This window comes from Chelmon rostratus, chromosome 19 (assembly GCF_017976325.1).
Source record: "Chelmon rostratus isolate fCheRos1 chromosome 19, fCheRos1.pri, whole genome shotgun sequence".
In the NCBI taxonomy this organism is placed as follows: domain Eukaryota; kingdom Metazoa; phylum Chordata; class Actinopteri; order Chaetodontiformes; family Chaetodontidae; genus Chelmon; species Chelmon rostratus.
Genome location: NC_055676.1, coordinates 12,727,826 through 12,746,266, shown reverse-complemented (window position 1 = coordinate 12,746,266; position 18,441 = coordinate 12,727,826). Strand labels below are relative to the sequence as shown.

Sequence of the window (18,441 nt, the reverse complement as noted above, 5' to 3'; positions counted from 1 at the left end):
AAAGTTGTCCTTACTTTACTTTCGTGTATGTCGATTATTGGTCATGTTCCATCGGTTATGTAGAGAAATGTAGCTCCAAATGTGCAGCAGGATCCATCATATGACAGCAGGTTGTAACTTTGGTAATCCCTGAAATGACCATGAGGTAGAATTTAGTGACATCTTGCAGTGAGGTTGCAGATTGCAACCTCCCGAATACCCCTTGTCTCACCTTTCCCTTTCCAAGCATATAGGAGAACTGCAGTGGCCGCGAAACTTATCAAAAGTTCTCTCTAGAGCAAGTGTTTGGTTTGTCTGTTCTGGGCTACTTTAGTAACATGGCAGTGCAACATGGCGGACTCTGTGGAAGAGGACTGGCCCCCTGTGTAGATATAAAGAGCTGATTCTATGGTAACAAAAACACAACAATTCTTATTTTCATATTATTACACACTAATTAAAATGGCTATTATATTCCATTTCTGCCAATAGATCCCCCTAAATCTTGTACGTTGGACCTTCAACATCTAGCACCTTTATTATCTTGTTGTGGTGTTGTAGCAAAATGGACCCAAACTCATACTGCAGTTGTGCAGAAGTCGACACAAGATGTGCTGTAGATTGATGACAGATGCATCGGTGGTTACAGAAACTACAACAGGCCCTGGGTTAAATCTCCAGCCCTGCCAAGTTCTGTTGGGGTTTGCATGTTCTTCCCTCAGTTGGTGTTGAAGCTTTGCAGGTTGTCTAGATTTCCTCCACAAGAATAAAAAATGCAGGTCAGGTGGATTAGAGAGCATTCTGCAGCGAGGACTTGTGTCCAAAGTGCATTTTCACAAATACTGTATTTGCTAAGATTTCATAGCTCTCCGGGGTCTTGAAAAGCATTAAATGGGTAGTGAAAATTAGTGAATAATGTAGACTGAACAGCGACTGTTGCCCTGAGGTACCCTGTGTGTTTGTGCTTTAAATAAAACAGAGTTATAACAGGGAACTTGATTCATGACCTAGAGTGAATCCCCCATCTACTTCCAGTTTCCTGAGAGCTTGTGATCTGAGGAAAGTTTAGTTAAGCATTACTTAATTCTAGCAAACATATTTGTATCTTTGTTATATTTCTTTGCTGCATATGGATGACAGGCTTGCATGCAGTGTCTGTTATTAATCTATTTTAAAGAAGGGTTTTCTGCTGAATTCTAACTTCTCTCCAGTTTTACCCGGCCCACCTTTCACACACTCGCATCCCCATCTATATGAGGATGCAAGTGTGCGAGCCACACATACAGTTATCTGACCCACACACACCCACACCTTGTGACTGGCCAGACAGCCCGCCAGTTTCATGAAATCTTTCCTATCTGATGCAGCCTTGTGTTGAACACATGCGTCATTCTGAGCTGATATCACACAGTCAGCGTCTCAGCAGCTTCCTGATTTTCTTTTAACCCCTCCTGATGGACTGATTCTGTGCAGAACTCAGCACATGATGCTTTGAGGACGGATTATGCTATTTTTATAGTTTTTACACTTGTCAAACCCCCCCAAAATCTTTGTTGAAAGTGTAGAAACAGATTAAAACTCGAATTTGATCGCGCAAATAAGAAGAATCATGAAATGCGTGACTGCTTTTTTCCCCAAACACTTCCATGTTGCTGAAATTGATGCAAAAAAAAGAGTGCTAAAAAGGTACAGCTGCAAAGTATCTTTAATAATTCCATATACAGCAAATAAGTTTATATCAGCAAAAGAGAACCTTACATAACATATTAGACAAATTAAATATACAGAGAAACCTTTACACTCTTGATCTTATAACAGCACTCCTCTCATCAGAAACACGCAAGAAAATAAATATTAAATACCATAAATAGGCTTCATTACACCGATGTACCAGCCACCTTCATACTCACTTATCTTTTCAAGTCTTTAACAACCCAGTGAGTATAAGTGTTGTTGAAAGCAGACTGTCTAAGGCCAGCCTTAGGTCATCCTCAGAAGAAGAGTGTGTTTATTTGCATCCTCCGTCTGCACACTTTGTTTTTTAGAGTCCTCAGTTCTCTGGAAACGTTTGACAGCAGCTCCTTGTAGGTCTTCAGGACCACGCAGCCGTAGACCTTCTGCTGGAAGACGTTCTGGGGTGGAGGTAGTGTTGTCGGCCCCCCTGCTGGCTCCGGTACAGGCAGGTTTGGGAAGAGGCTCTGATAAAAGCTGTTTATGAGAGCGGCCAGGCTCTTGCTTCGAGCGCTGACGGTGGCGAGCTCAGCCAGCAGCGGGCTCGTGGGCGACTGCAAGTCCGTCTGCTGCTCGTACACCCGCTTGAAATGCGGGAAGAAGGCTTGGAGATGCGTGGAGATGCTCGCTATCCTCTCCGAGGGCTCCAGGCCGGAGATGTTGGGGTCCGGGACGTCGTTAAGTGACACCTTGCAGAAGAGCTCTGCCATTTCTCCTTGAGAGGCTTTCTGCAAAGATAAAGAAAGAATGAAAGATGAATGAATGAAGCCACACGTCTTAAAAAGTGATAGTCAGCATATTGTGTTTAAAGGTGGAGCGCTGGGTTTAACACAGCAAAATAAGATACAGCAGTTTTATGTCTGCACTCACATATGTTTTGATTAGGTCGACAGATTCCTTCTGTACGAGTCTGGTCAGCTTCACGGTCTGTTGCAGAGAATTCCCACACTGCTGGTTTCTGCTTGCCGCCACAGTTCTCGTTGAATCAACAGCCATAACCAGCAGGAGAGAGAGTAATGCTGAGGAGAAAGGAACTGGTCAGTTTAGGTTATCCTACATCCCAGCGGCGAGGGGAACTTCATTTTAAAGCCACAAGTGGAGGGCAGGAGGGATAAAAATAGATTCTTCACCTCACAAACACTCAGCAAGCGACAAAAGAACACCAAAAGTCTGTTGTATGATCAATTCAGACATGGTATAAAATCAAACACTGTAGTTATAGTATGTGAAGGTGGCAACAAACATTCTCAGCCTCTTCAAATATTGGTCAGATTCTCATAAAAAGCAGTTTAAAAACTCATTTACTTCACTGATGCTGAATGAAAAGCAAGACTGAGTTCAAAAAAGCTGTGAAGCGGTTAAATTGAATCTGAAACCTCAGTTTCAGGCAGCTATAAGCAGCTAAAAGGCACCGAAAATAACCACAACAGCATGCACAATAGAGAAGCAAGAAGAGATGCAGTTATGTTTAATCATTTCTCGTGTTTTCAAAGAGAAGTATGGGATGAAACTTACTTGCTGCTGGTTCCATAAACTGTTGAAAATGCATACTCTTTACATGACCATTCATTCTCCACTCGGTATCACAGGCAAATTGCGCAGACTTGTCATAATCACACTCCTTTCAAACTTTTTTAAAAGACAGAAACCACACATTTGTCACAGGAGGAAATGACGTGCACTTTGTGAGGCAACCAAATTTCCCAGAATTTCCTCCTTTTTTTTTTCAGATGTGCATTTTTTTTTCTTTCATGTCCCGACATGCCTTCTCACAGAGCATGTGGGACGTTGTCTAATTATTATTACACGTCTGACCACTGGTAGCACAAAGTGTTTTTAATAGCACTTCCTTTTAATTTGTGCTCATGAATCTTTACACAAATCTGATGTATTTAAACCGCTTGAGGAGGATTAACCTGCTGAATTTAGAAAACAGGGTCTGACGTTCTTGGAAATAATTGAAGGACTGAGGTCAGCGTACCCTTTGACATGGTTCCCTGTCATGCTTTTTTATCGCCGCCTAGAGAGCACGGGTGAGAAGGTCAGAACTTTGTGGGTGTGAAAAAGTAAAAGTGAGCTCACCACAGTGCACAAGCAAGCACAGTGACGATCTTTCTTATGCACCTTCTACATACAGTGAGAGCAAATGTGCCTCGAGTGGCATGTAAAGTTCCTTAAATTGAAGTGAAAGCGTGCCACACTGTAGCAATCTCATAGCAGAAAGGGGTTTTGTGGTTCTTCCATTGACTTAAATATGACTTGGATAATTCAACAACAACACCACACATGCCACAATGCTTAACTTATAAAGTTTACCTGAATATAATCAGCAAAGTCAAAGGTGACTCCAGAGAAAATACAAGCAAAATTCTTAAAAACTGCCATGTGTGGCAGGGAGAGGTCGTTTCTACCAGACAAGAACCGGGAAATCTATGAGAGGTGTGATAAAAACAATCCCTGAGAAGACTGACTTTTCACACTAACTGTTTTAGCCACCGTCTCTTAATTTCAGTAAACATTTCTGCTGAATTTTGTCGGTATAACTGTCGCAGCTGCTCCTCAGTCCATGTGTGTCTTTTCTGCAACAATATTTTCATGCGGGCATTTGCACAGGAAGCTGGCAAGGTCACAGGAAATGCATTTCTCAATCAGAAACTTTTACAAGTGCGTAAAGGGGAGGGTCTGCCGAGCTGAACTAGGCAATATGTCAGTGTCATAATCCACAAGTTTAAGTCTCTGCTCGCATTGTCAGAGGGTGATTTCATTATGACAAATGACGATGGTGATGCATCCTCCTGTGATTTGTTTACTGTGTGCCACGCAAATAACAAAGGCTGGGTTTTTCACGTCTTGTCTAATCTCATCAGCGTCACCGCTGACTGCTGAGGAGTGATGGTCACTTGGAGACACCCTGTGACGTGTTTAGGGCAGCACAAACAGATCACATCGCATTTTGTTCTGTGTGCGAGCAACAGGTTAACTTGGCACTGAAACTGAAAGAGCTCGCTGAGAGCTGACATTGTTTTTTTTGTTGTTTCTTTTTAACGGTGATCACGTCTTGGTTTCAAGCATCCACACTAGATGCCGCATTGCTGTCAAACCACTGACTACTTGAGAAATGGGGGAACTCGACGCACCACAATAATGTCAGCACTACTTCAGGTAAAGCTTAACCACTTTTCTGCCGTCCTCGGGGCTTTCCAGTTGCTCCAGGGGATAATAGAGGGGTTGCGGTGAGGAGGGCCACTGCTGCAGATGGTGCCGCAGACATCGACGATTCAAGGAAACTACAGTCTGATTCCTGCCAGTATATACAGTACCGGCATGCCAAAAAAAGTCCCAAATCAACACCTAAATCAGGCAAGTTTACCCTGTAAAGTAAGGAAGCCTAGAAAACACTCTGCAGAGCAACTTCCCTCTCACCTCCTGTTCCACTTTCTAGGCTCTGGTTTTCACATTATCTTTGACCTGCATGTATGTTTGTAGCTTTACAGTAAATCATAATGAGCAGCATTTGTTACAATGTGGGTCACAGCGGTCATATGACACCGAAGAAAAGCAAAAGAGAGAAGTCCCAGACCACATAAGAGAGCATTACAAGGAAATTCAACCACAAACAATAAGAAATGCACTATCAAAAGATGCAGGGTGTCAATTGAGACTCCTTTTGTTTTTTTTTTCCAACAGAATCTCTTTTATTTTGTCTTTGAACTGCACAGGAAATGGTGAATAAGGTTGTTTAGGAAAGTCCCCTTTAATCTAACTAAATACATATTTCTAGTAACTTAAAATTCACACAAATTGTAAGTTCATAACTGTTCTGAAGCTCTCAGGCAAACCTTATTCAAGCACCCCAATAGCACTTTTGTATGGAACCATTTGTCCGCAAGGCTTCAGTTATATGTGACCAGACAAAAGGCCTCACTGCATATGAGAAACGTTTTCATCAAATTTCAGAAAGTTTGTGAAAATGTAAAAGGCTGAAAAACCTAGAGGAGCCATTCAACTTCAGAACACACTGTGGTCAAACATAACAAATTCAGAATTTAGGTGTAAAACAGGAGCATTTAAGTTCTATTGCCATCAGAAATTGAATGTCATTATATTCCTCTGTTTAAAATACTTTAGGGGACGTCTTCCACCTTTCAGCCCTGTGAGGAATATGACCGAACACTGATACAAGCTGTGGCTCTGAAATGAAAAGCAAAAGAAAAACACAGGTAAAGAAACACCTGCCAAACATAACAGGGTTGCATTCAAGACCACCACATTAAACAATGTTTCAAAAATCGACCCGTGATAAAATAGTATTTATTTTTTCATACATATACTTCATTTTTAGAGGGTTTCACTGCATGGGGTACTCTAAATATGTCATGAGTGTTTGAAAAACTTAGTAGTGTTTTGACTCAGAGGGGTTTCAAAATGCTTCACGTTTACATTTTGTAAAAATCAATCGTCTCTCCAAGACAAAAACACTACAAGGCTAAAGGTGGTATTAGAAATTAAGCACCAAACAATTATCTTTCCATTCAGTATAAATGGAAACATTGTGCAACCTGTTCAATGACCATAATGAACATGGCAAAAAATGTGTAAATCTGATCATTAGACACTAATTACTCAAATGCAATCTGGACCCACATGTTGTGTTTGCTTTTGTAGAACCGTTGATCCATAAACGATCATCGTACTGATATCATAAGAAGTCTGTGGTTCCATTCACCAGCATTTATACAATCTGAGAGTCTAGTGATTTGACTTAGCAATATATTCAGTTATTGTATGACCATATCTCTATATTATAAAACAGAAACGAAGCAAAAACTTTATCGTTAAGCTCTGTTATCAGTAATAGACCAGTGTCTCTGTATGTTCTAGCTATATTCTCATGTACAAATATTCATATCAAAAGTTATACAGCACGATTCTCACCATTTTCCTTTACAAGAACTTTGATTAGTGAACATTAAATGATTCACAAGTTTAGATGAAACCAAAACAAAATGGTGCCGGCCTCAGTAAATAAAATATAGATATAACAAACACGGAACTGAAATCTGCTTCAGGCACAACTTAAAGAAAGGCATTTGTGAAAGTATCATATCAAATATGGCGCTTATGTCCAGTATCCATAGGCTTAAAACAAACAAACAAAAAATGCTTTTATTTACAAACAGCTAAAATCTCTGACAGATTCATGCTTCACTTCACAACCTGAATTTGTCCTTAAAGTGCATGCAATAATAAGCAGTTTTACCAAGTGGGATCTTGAGTTGTGATAAGATAAAACGGGTTGATCAAGCTAATGCCAATTGATCCTACATATCAAGTAAAAGAAAAGGTAAGAACTGTCGCCTAGAAAAGTGAGGGACCACAGTATACTGTATGCATAAGCACAATATGGAAGTATGACCAAAAAAAATAATAATTAAATGAATAAACTCTGACTTTATCCAGTGACCCCATACAGTAATATTCACATTCAGAGCATAAAATAAATAGAACAAAATAAAATAAACTGATTAAAAAAAAAGACAAAGCAGCTTAACACCACGGGGGAGTCCGCAGCTCACATTCCACAATGTCCCTCCATGTAACACACACATTAGGCATCATACGAACATGATGGGTTTCTACTTAAACATATCAAAGTGCCAATTTTACTAAAATTTCCTGATTTATTCAATTCATACCAAAAGGAGGAAATGGCATGGAGGAGAGAGTCTGTTATTTTTCAACACACAAGTTTTGAGTTACACTGACTAGGTTGGATTTTTATTGACATGTTGTTGTAGATTCTTTTGTTTCACTTTCCCCCTTCAAGTTTCACAAAAGAAGTTCTCATTGCACGTTAACACCTCGAGTCAAAGATGCAATATCTAAGAGAGAAGAAAAGCAGTAGAGAAAGTTATCCAGCTTTGTCACCGTGGACGTGACGAGCGGCCGAGTTGACGTGAAAAGGGCACGGATATGTTGTCCTCGAAAGATAAATCCACTTTCATCTGTTGTCTTCTTTGGGGAAGTCCAGAGATCCCAGGCTTCCGAAGCCGAGGCTTCTACTTTCTGTGTCAAAAGTGTTAATTTCTCTGTCCTGACGTTCCAGCAAGTGCTTTATCCTTTCGGTACGCTCCTTCTGCAGTGCGGCCAGCTCCTCCTCGATCTGCAATCGAAAAACGTGATGGTGGTTGTTTAACGGGGAAACTGAATGCAAGCTTGTGTTTCGCCCTGCTAACGATGCAGACACATAGAGATATTTGTGAGGATCAAACGGCCCAATGAAAAGCTTATACGCTGGTGACTCCGTCCTGGTGCAAAACACATGCAATATAATACATACTATAGTGCAGCATAGCAGCACAGAACAACAATGAACAATACATTATATAGCGGACCGGACAGTAAAGTGCAGTAAACCCAAGGCGACAGAGTGCAGTGCAACATTAGTCAGTGTACCAATCAGCAGGTATCAGTGGTGTTACCATGGATACATGGATAAATACTGTAATGATGTAATATAGTATAATATGACAATATAATCATGTAATAATAATAACAATCTTATTGTCAGTGGTGGCTCTCCTTACTTCCAGCACCACCTCTAAAGCTGAAACAACTAGTTGATATAAAATTATTCTGCATCTACTTTAATGATCAATTAAGCCTTAAAGGAAAATAAAGGAATATATCTGTTCATGCATAACCCATTAATAGATGACATACTTCCCTATTTGCTGTAATACCAATGCTCTGTGGTCATTTTTGTGCAAGCCCAGTTTGTGGCAAGGTTACTGGCAAAGGGTTACTACTTCAGTGCTTTTGACATATTGGGTTTTAACAAGGTCAGAGGGAAAGAAAAACAAGACTATGAGTCTATAACGGCCTAGGCTGTACTAGGTACAGCGGTGCTTTGAGCTAAATGCTAACATAAGCATGCTAATAGTGCTCACAGTGACTGTAAACATGCTGAAGTTTAGAAGGTAAAACATTTGCCACGATCAACATCTTAGTTTACCATGTTAATATGATAATGCTTGCTAATTAGCACAGCCGTACTTAAAAATTTTGACCTGAGATGGCCTCGTGATCCCGAGGAAACATGAGGAAACATGTGTATGTACCACATTTCACGACAAAATCACAAACGTCAACCTTGAAGCGGCCTTTAATTGTTTAAATGGCTCTTCCTCTAGCCCACCTCCTGGTGCACTGCAGTCCTTTTCACTAACTCTACTGTTGACCTGAAGCAGCCTGCAGAGCTCCACAGTCAGACCACAGCTGCTTCTGTTCACCTGCCACTGATGTGTTTTACCAGCTGGATGTCGGTGTGACACGTGGAGGTTCACCCCTAACTACCTCCATCCCTAACTATGGTAGATGAACTGCAAACACGCATGTCCAGGGACTAATATCCAGGCCAGGGGGAGCTAAACCCGAAGTCTTCCCCACACCACTTTTGTACATGCATGTGGGTGTACTGAGCATTTCAACCTCTAGGGGCCACTAACGGAGCATTTCATTGTGAAATCTCCCAACAAAACTGCTGCTGTAACAGTGTTGTCAACATATAAGCTGCCTCTCTGGATATTTATCTATCTGCCTACCTATCCTGAGGTCAGTTTATTAAATAGTACGGCATCCTGCTGCATTTATTTAAAGGCTGCGATCTTAAACCTACCTTCTGTTCAAGGTGCGCTCTGCGTATGGAGACCTTCTGCTCAAGTTTCTGCTGCTCTCGCTCGTGTTGGGTCTCCATCTGCGACTTGGTTTTTCTCTGGTAGGCGTCCAGGAGCTCCATCTCCTGCTTCAGCTGCTGCTTCAGAGCTTGGCACTCGGTTTCCTGCTCCGCGTCTAATCGCATCTAGAGACCCGGCGAGACAGAGGTAGTTACAAACACATTAGCAACGAGCATAGGCTGGGCCTCATTTATCACACTGCAGGCCAAAAGATCTACAGAGCAAGTGTGGCATTCAGCGGCGCTCTACAAATGTAAACATGTGATGAAGTTGGAAAAAGTTGATGCGCATGAAGTTGAGACTGTTACCATTAGTTTGATGTGAAAAGCAAATGTGTTGTGCAGATAATTAAACAGCATAGAGGTGAAGAAGGCTTCAGGATCCTCGTACCGCTTGTGAAGCCATCATCTCGTTGATGCTCTGCTCATACTGCTCCGCCAGTATGGCTAGCTTGCGTGTCTGCTCCTCTTTCAGGCTCTTCAGGATGGTCTTATGGTCACCTTTGGGAGAGACCTCCAGCTGATGGTTCCTAAGAGCTTTGTACTGCTTGTTCTGCACCTTGCAAGTGTCCTGGAACTGTTTCTTGATCTGCATCTCCAGTGTCTGCAGAGGGTTAAAAGAGAAAGAAATGTTAGGGTACCAAAACGGTCACCAAGTGTTTGTGTTTCTGGTTAATTTTGACAGAACAATAAATAAAATTAAATAGTAAACAGTAATATGACTCTCTTGCAGTATCTCTCTTAATATGATTAATTAAGATTGATCAGTCATCATCATTTAATTTCACCTTCTCAGGCTACCAGTGTAGAGAGACATTTCAGTTTGCATACAAGAAGTGAGCTTTCACTTCTCTCCATTGCGGCTAAAACTAAGAAAAAAAACCCTGTCGATAGATAAAGGGAGGAGAAAAAGTAAAATTAGTGAAAGATATCACAGAAATGTTTCGGAATAAGCTGTTTTCATTGCAACATTATCGCTTTTTCAGATTTCTGATGGGCACTTTAGAAGAAGAATCCATGGTACAGATGCACCTGCAGAGCTTTCATATTAAACCCATCATGTGATCCTCCTACCATGAAATATTTCATGTCTCTTTGGATAAACACACTTTTAAAAGCTCTTGAAACGAAATTTATGGACTTACTAAATAACCACACAGAGGGAAAGAGAAAGTTCCGGGCACCTTGAGGTTTCTGGGCTGCTGCCGCTGCTCCAGAGTGTGTTTCCTGTGTAGCTCCCTCTGCCGCCGGCCATTGTACTCCTCCTGGTTTTCGAGCTCCGTCTGGTGCTGCAGCCGCATGAGCTCGATACGCAGCTTCTGCAGCATCTGCAGCTGCCTGCGCTCCATGTCCTGGGTGGACTCGTCCTGCCGGATCATCAGGGCATGCTCCATCTCCTTCTGGGTCCTCTTTTTGTTCAGCTCCTGTGGCAATAAGTTTGATGAAATGCAATATTTAATCACAATAAGCACAAATTCGGCTTTCCACCTTTTTGTGAGGTTGAGGCTGGTTGATTCACTTTGTGGACACAAACATGAATCATCTTGACTGGTGCCATATGAGTTATTTGTAACATCACATTTCTTTTTGCTGACATATTTCATAAATTTAGTGTATTTTTTATATGTTGATGTTGAAATTGTTAATCCAAGGTGTTCAGTCAATCAGATCAAATTAGTAAATGACAGCCTAAACAAGAGAAATTGTCAAACTTAGCATGTAAATTAGTGCCTCTGCTCGTTTTACCTTTCTTTTTACCTGTGAGAAAATGTTAGATTTCCTAAAAATGTATTCATTTTTTTATGATATATACATATATGTTTCTGTTTATAGGTGAGGTGACTCTCCTGCTGTAAAACACTGAGTTAAAATGCTGAATTCTGCATTTGCCCGACGACTGACCCATCATTCAATTCAAATCGATGTGATTGAAGTGAAAATAAGACTGAAAATGTTTCTAGAAATGAGCTGTTTTGTTCAGTATAGCGTGGGCTGCACTGAGGGCAACCATGTTTCAACCAAAATTGAAATTTATCGCTTCCAGGTTGCCAATGTTTCTGTTTCATATCAAAAAAAATGTGGACTGAATAAAAACAACTATTTTAACTTAACAAAATCATCCATACAGGAACAACATTTTCTGTGGCCTCTGGTCATCACTGACAACATATATTCAAATGTGATGTCCAATTTTGAGCTTTTCTGCATGGTCTGATTACACGTTATGTTGTGTAAAGTCAGGAAATCACCTCTCTCAGTTGCTCCTGTTCGAACTCGTGCCTCCTGACCAGACTTCGGCGTTTGAGGGCCCTGCAGCTCCGGTCGTAGACCAGCCTCTGCTGGGCCAGCAGGTGAGCTTCCTCCTCAGCCTGAGAGCGCTGTATTGTTTCTTTGTGCCTGGACAGACGCTCCTGCTTCTCCTCCTTGGGTGTGCAAGGGTCCTCGCTCATCTCCTGCAGCACAGATAAAAGCCATTAACACAACAGAACAGAGTGAGTATTATCTGAGTGTGTTCCACACTGAACAGGTACGATGTACGAGATCCTAAACTTGTATTTGTTCATGATATTTACTTCTTTGATCTTGTCTTTGCAAAGTCGGTACTCCTTTTTCTGATTCTCTAAGAAAGTAGTCAGCTCTTTCTTTTGCTGAGCGACAATCTGTTGCTGGATCCTCCTCTCTTCAGCTGCGACTGACTTCATCTGTGAAGAGACGTTAAAATATTCAAATTATCACCTCTCATTGATCTCCTAACTGTCAAAAGTGCCGGCGCAGACACAAGTTTGGCTTGAAGTGAATTGAGCCACTCAGTAGTTTCCATCTCATTCATAAATAACACCTGCTGTCGAGGCTGTACCTCTTTGTCTGTTTGAGCAGCGTGGCGTTTGGCCAGTCTTTCCAGCTCAATGTAAGTGTTGTTCGCGTGTGTCTCTAATTCCTTCTGCAGCCGGAGCCTATGCTCATCCATCTCGGCCTTTAGCCTGTTCTCCAGGGCGATCAGCTGCTTCTGGTGCTGCCGCCGCATGCGCTTATACCCAGACATCTGCTCCCGCAGCTCAAAGTCCTGCTCATGCTCCTGGATCTACCTGATGACCTAGACGGGGGAACACAGGAAGCAGGAAGTAAAAGAAACGGAGCAGGCGGAGAGACACAACTGCCATGGTGGAGGCAGAAAAAAGACAGCTGGTAAATCACAAGCTGTGGCCTAAAAACGCGCCACAATTCTGCAAACCGAAAAGCAATCAGCTTGTAGATTACTACACATGCACAGCAACCCAAGAACTTAACAGGAGCTGATGAATAATAGAAGTCTGACAATCCTTTATGGCAATGCCTTTCAGCATCAGTGTCACACAAAAGAGGGGAAGTTCATCACCGCACAGAGGCTCTGCTGTTTAATCCCATTCACACTCTTGATTAGAATCAACTCTTGATCACATAACGTGAATTAATCAGCCAACCTCTTCAGCACCATTTCTGATGAATAACTAACATTCATATGACGCCTCTGTTCAGCTCAAGACCAATCTGAAAGACGGCTGTTAAAGAAACGAGAGGAGACGTGGGAATGCACAACCATTTACAATCTGACAAAAACGAAACCTCATTGGTAACAGACATCAGGCAGAGATTTATAGGGAATACATATAAATGCAATGCACACACATAAAAGCAAGAGGCAGAGAGTGAAGCTGAGGATGGAAAAAATGACATCCATTAACAGGATCTGGTTGCCATGACTACAGATGTACAGCTGAGAACACAGACACCCCTTCCCTCCCCTCCTCACCCCCCGCCGCGCGCGCATGCACGCACACATACACTAACAGACGCGCGCGGGCGCACTCACACACACTCACGCACGCACGCACACACAGGTATTTTCTATGCAAACGGAGGAGAGAGGGAGCTGCGTACCAAAGATGCTGATTTGATGGTGGCAATGTGTTCACAGGTCTTGCAGTCGAGAGACCGGCTCTTGTGAGAAGTAGGCCGCAGCTCTGGCCTGGTGTCCCTGTGCACAGCCTCATCCCTCACGCAAGCATGGTCCTGCAGGGGGGGAGGAAAAGGAGGAGATAGTGGGGCTGGGTGCTTCCCAGGCCCGCCGCACTCGCTGTTTCTGCTCGAGCTGCTATTATTGCCGAATCTCCCTGAATGCAGCACACATCCAGCTTTAAATGCATCCTTCCCCCGCTTGTTCCCCCGCTACTGTCTGCAAGTTCTTCCTAAGAGAGAAAAGGGCATTGCCAAACAATTGCAGGCACCACCGTGAAGGCAGCCGCTGGATGTAGTCGGTTTTTTCTGGCGTCCCCCTCTTCCCAAAGAGGAGGAACCAAACGGCTCCGGTGGATAAGGGTGAATTATGCAATGCCTACCATTGATAATCGAAAGATAGCACAGGGATGTATTTCACTGCCACTCTCCTTTTCCGTTTCAAAATGCAAGAAATGTTTGGGAGGAAAAGCACTTTTCCTGTGTTCCAATGATCGCATGAGGTGGCATATTTGAAAAAAATTGGATCAGATAAGGCACATCCAAACATGGTTTTCCCTCGAATATGTCGCTTGATGATCCGTTTGTATTCCACTCGAATTTCTGTCCTACATTTACAGCGCACTTGGTCATGGTAGGTGGTTCTGGTGCCTTCTATTCATCTCTTTCCTCTGTCCCTCTTCTACACTCCCCCTTCCTTTAAAGAGACACCGCATTACTACAGGCACATCTCACCGAGCCTGAAGTTACTTAACATCAGACTCTATCACAAGACAAATGATAACTATCACTGTTGAAATTAACTAATATGATAAGAAAAATGTCCATTTATGCAGACTGTGTTAATTCGTGTTCATCAGTATTTGCTAAAAATAAGTATTGATATTTTACATTTTAACCAAATTGAATGCTTTTGAAATCAAACAATAACATCATATTCAAGAATAAAATTGCTTCATTTTTTTTTCTTGAGAGAAAAATGGCAATATAATGCCCATATCAACATAATGTTGACATTTTTTTTCTCAGTGTCTTTTTTTGTGATAAGGCTTGTGTTTTGATATATATAACGATACGAGAATTATTTGTCACATGGCCACTGGGGGGCGACAGACACAAACAAGCTGGCTCTGTCCGTGGTGCTGAATGTATCTCGATGCATAAAATGCATCGTTTTCAGTGCTACTGCTGCTGAGACTGCTGCAAACACAATGTGGGCCTACGCCTTAGCAGCCACTTAACAACCACCTAGCACAGCCTTGGCAGTCAGCTAGCCAGCTACCTGGAAATGCCTGGACAGCCCCGCCAGACATCCCAAACATCACAGCATTCCCGTAGCCACGATCTAGCGCCGGTGTATGTAGCGACTCATCCAAACACAGGAATTATATCCAGCAACGCTCTAGGGCCCACACAGCAACCACCTAGCAGTCTGCTGCCAACTGCCTACAGCAACACCTCAGTACAACCTTAATGAGAGTGATTTTGCCCAGGCAGGAGGCATATGCTAACATTTTCTTCAGAAATATTCTCTCACTAGTTTGTGCTGCTGTAGGTCTAACTGCTATACTTCCCACTTTTTGACCTGAGGCCTTAGAGGTCCAGTGATTAAATTTAAATTGTTAATGTAGTTTTTTCCCCTGTTGACCACGGTGAGGTTAGACGAGGAAGGATGAAAGGGTATTTGTAGGTTCTATAAATTAACTTCTATGGTGATGGGCCTGCAGCAGTGTGACTTTGCTGGATGTGTTAATGCATGTTGATAGTCTATTGGCCAAAGCTAACTGTATTGTCTGGAATGATTTCAGGATATTGGACTCTCTTTTTTATCTAAACTGAAGATTCCATTGTGAGTTTCAGGAAGAACAAAAAAAAATGAATGAAAGAAAAAAGTAAAGGAAAAAAATGTTTTTCTTTAATCCCAAATTAGTCCAAATTTTCCCACCCTTTTCCCACCCTACTGGCTTGAATCTTCCATAAGACAATACACCTAAAAAAAAACCCAACATAGTTTGTGTTTGAATATGCATCAATCTTTGGTCAGAGATGAACACTTTTAGGTTCTTTGCTTCGAGAGCATTATCTAACTTCCGTCTACTACTATTTTCCTTTTCTAAATACAGGAAAAAATGAGTGTACTGCCACTTTTGTGCTCTTTTAACACTTAATTTGCTATTCTGTACTTCATCAAATTGCTCATAAGTGATTCCTTCGGTATTTGCATGTCACAGCGAACCACTGGTTAGATAATCAAGAAACCAAACCAAGAAAGCAATCACTAGTTTAATCCTATTTGCATGGGTATCCTCTCTTTTTTCACCATACCTTCTCTGTTTTTAACAATGCATCAATCCGTGTGTTGACATACTGTACAAATAGTTGGTTAGGTTAGCATGTGACACGCAGTTCAGACACTAGATGTCACTGTTGGCTTTCGAGTGGCCTTCATCAGATCATCTTAGTACCTGACTTTTCCTCTTGACCCTTTCAAGCCTTTACTGTGTAGAGATGAAGCTGCTGTGACATTAATGTGTGATTTCCCAGTTGCCAAACACCCTCATGTCATCCATCTTTATGCTGCTGTACATTTGCTTTGGCATTACATGTCTTGTAAGAAGACCACATTTGACCACAGTGAGTTGGTGAAATATATAATGTTTGAGAAAATGTGTTTGTAGCAAACCTTTTAGAAAATTAATTCAGTGCAATTAGTTCTAACAGCTAATTAAGGAGATCTAGGTAGGCTGCCCTGTGTCAAGGTCCTTGAGGGAAACTGTTTAATGGCGGTCTATATGCATAAATAAAATCAACTTAAATGCTTTTGGCAAAACTGTCTCTCAAGCATGAAATAATGTCCAAATATTACACTAAACAGGAAGTCAGCTTGTGGAGCAAACATGTGCAACAAAAATAGAGAAATAGAGCAATGGGTGATTAATCAGTACAGATTGGTGGTTTCTAATAATCCTCTAATCTGCCAACAAACACATCAGTAACGAAAGACACTAAAGGAGAAAATTGAATTATTTTTCATTTATACGGCAAACACTGTTTAATACATTTGTGGCAGATTTTATGATTTCAGGACGGCTTCATCAGGCTGATTATTCAGCACATTAGTGTACAACTTGCAGTACAAGGACACAAAATGAATCTATGCTACAGCTTTTACACTGTTTCTCTTCCTCAAAAGCAAAATACAATTCAGCTAAATGAAATGTTTTTCTATTATATTGCCCTGTTACACAGAAGCACTACATCTTTTTGTCTTACAGTAAATAAACTGTTTATATGTAGACAGTCAGTTACTATCCAGGACAATTAAAACTAGTGCACTGTCCATTCTCGGCCAGTATTGTCTGCCATAATCTCCACAATCCCTTGCAAGGTCACAGATACAGCTGCTAACATGCAGGGATTTCTTTTATGTAATGATGACAAATAGAAGTGCATAAAAACATATTGCATGTCATTGGTATACAAAGTCATGCTTATCCTTATATGAGAACTGGCACGGTGCTGTACTTGTGGCAATGCATTAAGCAGTATTAGACAGTATCTTATAGCAGGAAAAACAAACTTGTTGTTACAGTAAAGAACAGGCTAGTGAAGGCTGCTACACATAACTTGGGCTACATCTGGGCAGAGTTTCTAATCCTGCGCTACTGGTTTCACTTTTCACAGTCCTGCGTCTGTCTGATCTGAACAGGTATGACGATCTCATTGACTGGGCCGCTGACAGATGTCCCAGGGGCGGGGGCTTCTATGGACAGAACTCCATCACAGGACAGCGAAGAGCTGATGTGCTGCAAGTCCACCCCCTGTGGCAGCCTTAATGAAACGAGGAGGAAGTTTGTCAGCAACTAACGCACCAAAACAACCATCTTGTACAGCTGAATAGACCTAACAGCATTTTTTGACTTGATAACATTCTGGACCTGTTACCAAATCCTGTTCTTGCTGCAAGATGCTTCATCATCTCTCTTTATGTTGACTTATTCTGGAAGTTTTACCATTTGTTTACTGATGCAACTTACTTGTATTTCCGGGTGAAGCATCTCGACACCAGTCCATGCTCATCCTGCCTTTCTTCATGATTTCCTTGTGAGGAAAAGCAGAAATAATAAGAATGATGAAGCACGCATTGATTAGCTAAAGGTCTGTAGTACATTTACAGCTTGTTACAGTGCTTTCATTTAAGTTTTGTCCTAATTTGGTTCATATCTTACAAATAGCTTGTGACACAGTCAGAGAAGGATGTGCAGTATACCTGATATTTGTAAATATCCCTCCTTGGTTGTGATTGTAATTTCCTCAGGCGAGAAGTGATTGACGTCCAGGTTAATCTTCCAGCTGTCTTGCCCTGTTCGGATCTCTGACACCCCACTTGCCAGCTGTCTCGAACCCTTTTGGTTCAACGTCGCAGGGTGCTGACCGCTGAATGGAGGCAGGAGGGGAGTTTGTGTGTACCCAGGCCAGGAGAAAGAACCCAGTCTCCTCTTCGCCCAGTCTATCCAGTCCAGATCACTAGGCTCCAGGAAGGGAGGGAGGCCAAAATCCTGCGCAAAGATGCGGCTCGGCTGTGTCCAGTTCGGGAAAGGATCCCAGCTGACATCTCGGCGGAAAATGGGACGGGATAATATTTTATTTCGTTCACCCATATCCAAGAAAATAAGCTCAGAATGAAGGGGAATGACAGTGCAAAGCCTGTAGGTCCACCCTGACAAACACGTCTAGGTTGATGGCCTGAGCACTAAACAACAGGGCAGCTGTATTTTTATCCTGAACAGAAAGTGAGCAGGAGGTCTGAGGAAAAGGCTGCTGGTGCAACCGTAATGCTCCACTCACACACTTTATATACCCAGCTGATTCATTTTAACACTTGTCCAGCATTAAGTGTGATCTAAGGGGTGAGAATGACTTGGTATGGCATGAGCAGGGTTGTTACTCCTCTGTTGCCCCGGGACCTGGAAGGGACAATGCTAATTATTTTGTATTTATAT

The 18,441-nt window shown here is 41.9% G+C and overlaps 3 protein-coding genes across 3 annotated transcripts; all 3 read right to left on the bottom strand.

The window, feature by feature from the left end:
- Positions 1-1,666: 1,666 nt before the first annotated feature.
- On the bottom strand, positions 1,667-3,301 carry m17 (IL-6 subfamily cytokine M17). Its single transcript, XM_041960769.1, has 3 exons — positions 3,226-3,301; positions 2,581-2,729; positions 1,667-2,438 (listed from the first exon to the last, which is right to left on the bottom strand). The coding sequence occupies exons 1-3, from the start codon at positions 3,278-3,280 to the stop codon at positions 1,971-1,973; spliced, it is 672 nt and encodes a 223-aa protein (XP_041816703.1). The 5' UTR covers positions 3,281-3,301; the 3' UTR covers positions 1,667-1,970.
- Positions 3,302-7,267: 3,966 nt separating this feature from the next.
- Positions 7,268-12,503, bottom strand: taok3b (TAO kinase 3b). The gene is made up of 7 exons (XM_041959829.1): positions 12,303-12,503; positions 12,019-12,147; positions 11,695-11,898; positions 10,630-10,869; positions 9,837-10,049; positions 9,389-9,571; positions 7,268-7,873 (listed from the first exon to the last, which is right to left on the bottom strand). The coding sequence occupies exons 1-7, from the start codon at positions 12,486-12,488 to the stop codon at positions 7,712-7,714; spliced, it is 1,317 nt and encodes a 438-aa protein (XP_041815763.1). The 5' UTR covers positions 12,489-12,503; the 3' UTR covers positions 7,268-7,711.
- A 4,606-nt stretch (positions 12,504-17,109) lies between these two features.
- Positions 17,110-18,099, bottom strand: LOC121623199 (heat shock protein beta-1-like). The gene is made up of 3 exons (XM_041960401.1): positions 17,709-18,099; positions 17,476-17,539; positions 17,110-17,269 (listed from the first exon to the last, which is right to left on the bottom strand). Exons 1-3 carry the CDS (start codon positions 18,097-18,099, stop codon positions 17,110-17,112), a joined length of 615 nt encoding a protein of 204 aa, XP_041816335.1.
- Between the last annotated feature and the right edge of the window lie 342 nt (positions 18,100-18,441).

Excerpts from the sequence above, each read along its gene's own strand:
- taok3b (XM_041959829.1), bottom strand. The coding sequence starts at position 12,488 with ATGTCTGGGTATAAGCGCATGCGGCGGCAGCACCAGAAGCAGCTGATC. Across the intron at positions 11,899-12,018 it reads GCAAAGACAAGATCAAAGAA|GAGATGAGCGAGGACCCTTG; the intron begins GTAAATATCATG and ends TCTGTGCTGCAG. Across the intron at positions 7,874-9,388 it reads GAGCGCACCTTGAACAGAAG|ATCGAGGAGGAGCTGGCCGC; the intron begins GTAGGTTTAAGA and ends TTTCGATTGCAG.
- m17 (XM_041960769.1), bottom strand. The coding sequence starts at position 3,280 with ATGAATGGTCATGTAAAGAGTATGCATTTTCAACAGTTTATGGAACCA. Across the intron at positions 2,730-3,225 it reads GTTTATGGAACCAGCAGCAA|CATTACTCTCTCTCCTGCTG; the intron begins GTAAGTTTCATC and ends CTTTCTCCTCAG. Across the intron at positions 2,439-2,580 it reads TCGACCTAATCAAAACATAT|AAAGCCTCTCAAGGAGAAAT; the intron begins GTGAGTGCAGAC and ends TTATCTTTGCAG.
- LOC121623199 (XM_041960401.1), bottom strand. The coding sequence starts at position 18,099 with ATGGGTGAACGAAATAAAATATTATCCCGTCCCATTTTCCGCCGAGAT. Across the intron at positions 17,540-17,708 it reads GGGATATTTACAAATATCAG|GAAATCATGAAGAAAGGCAG; the intron begins GTATACTGCACA and ends TTTCCTCACAAG. Across the intron at positions 17,270-17,475 it reads TGCTTCACCCGGAAATACAA|GCTGCCACAGGGGGTGGACT; the intron begins GTAAGTTGCATC and ends CGTTTCATTAAG.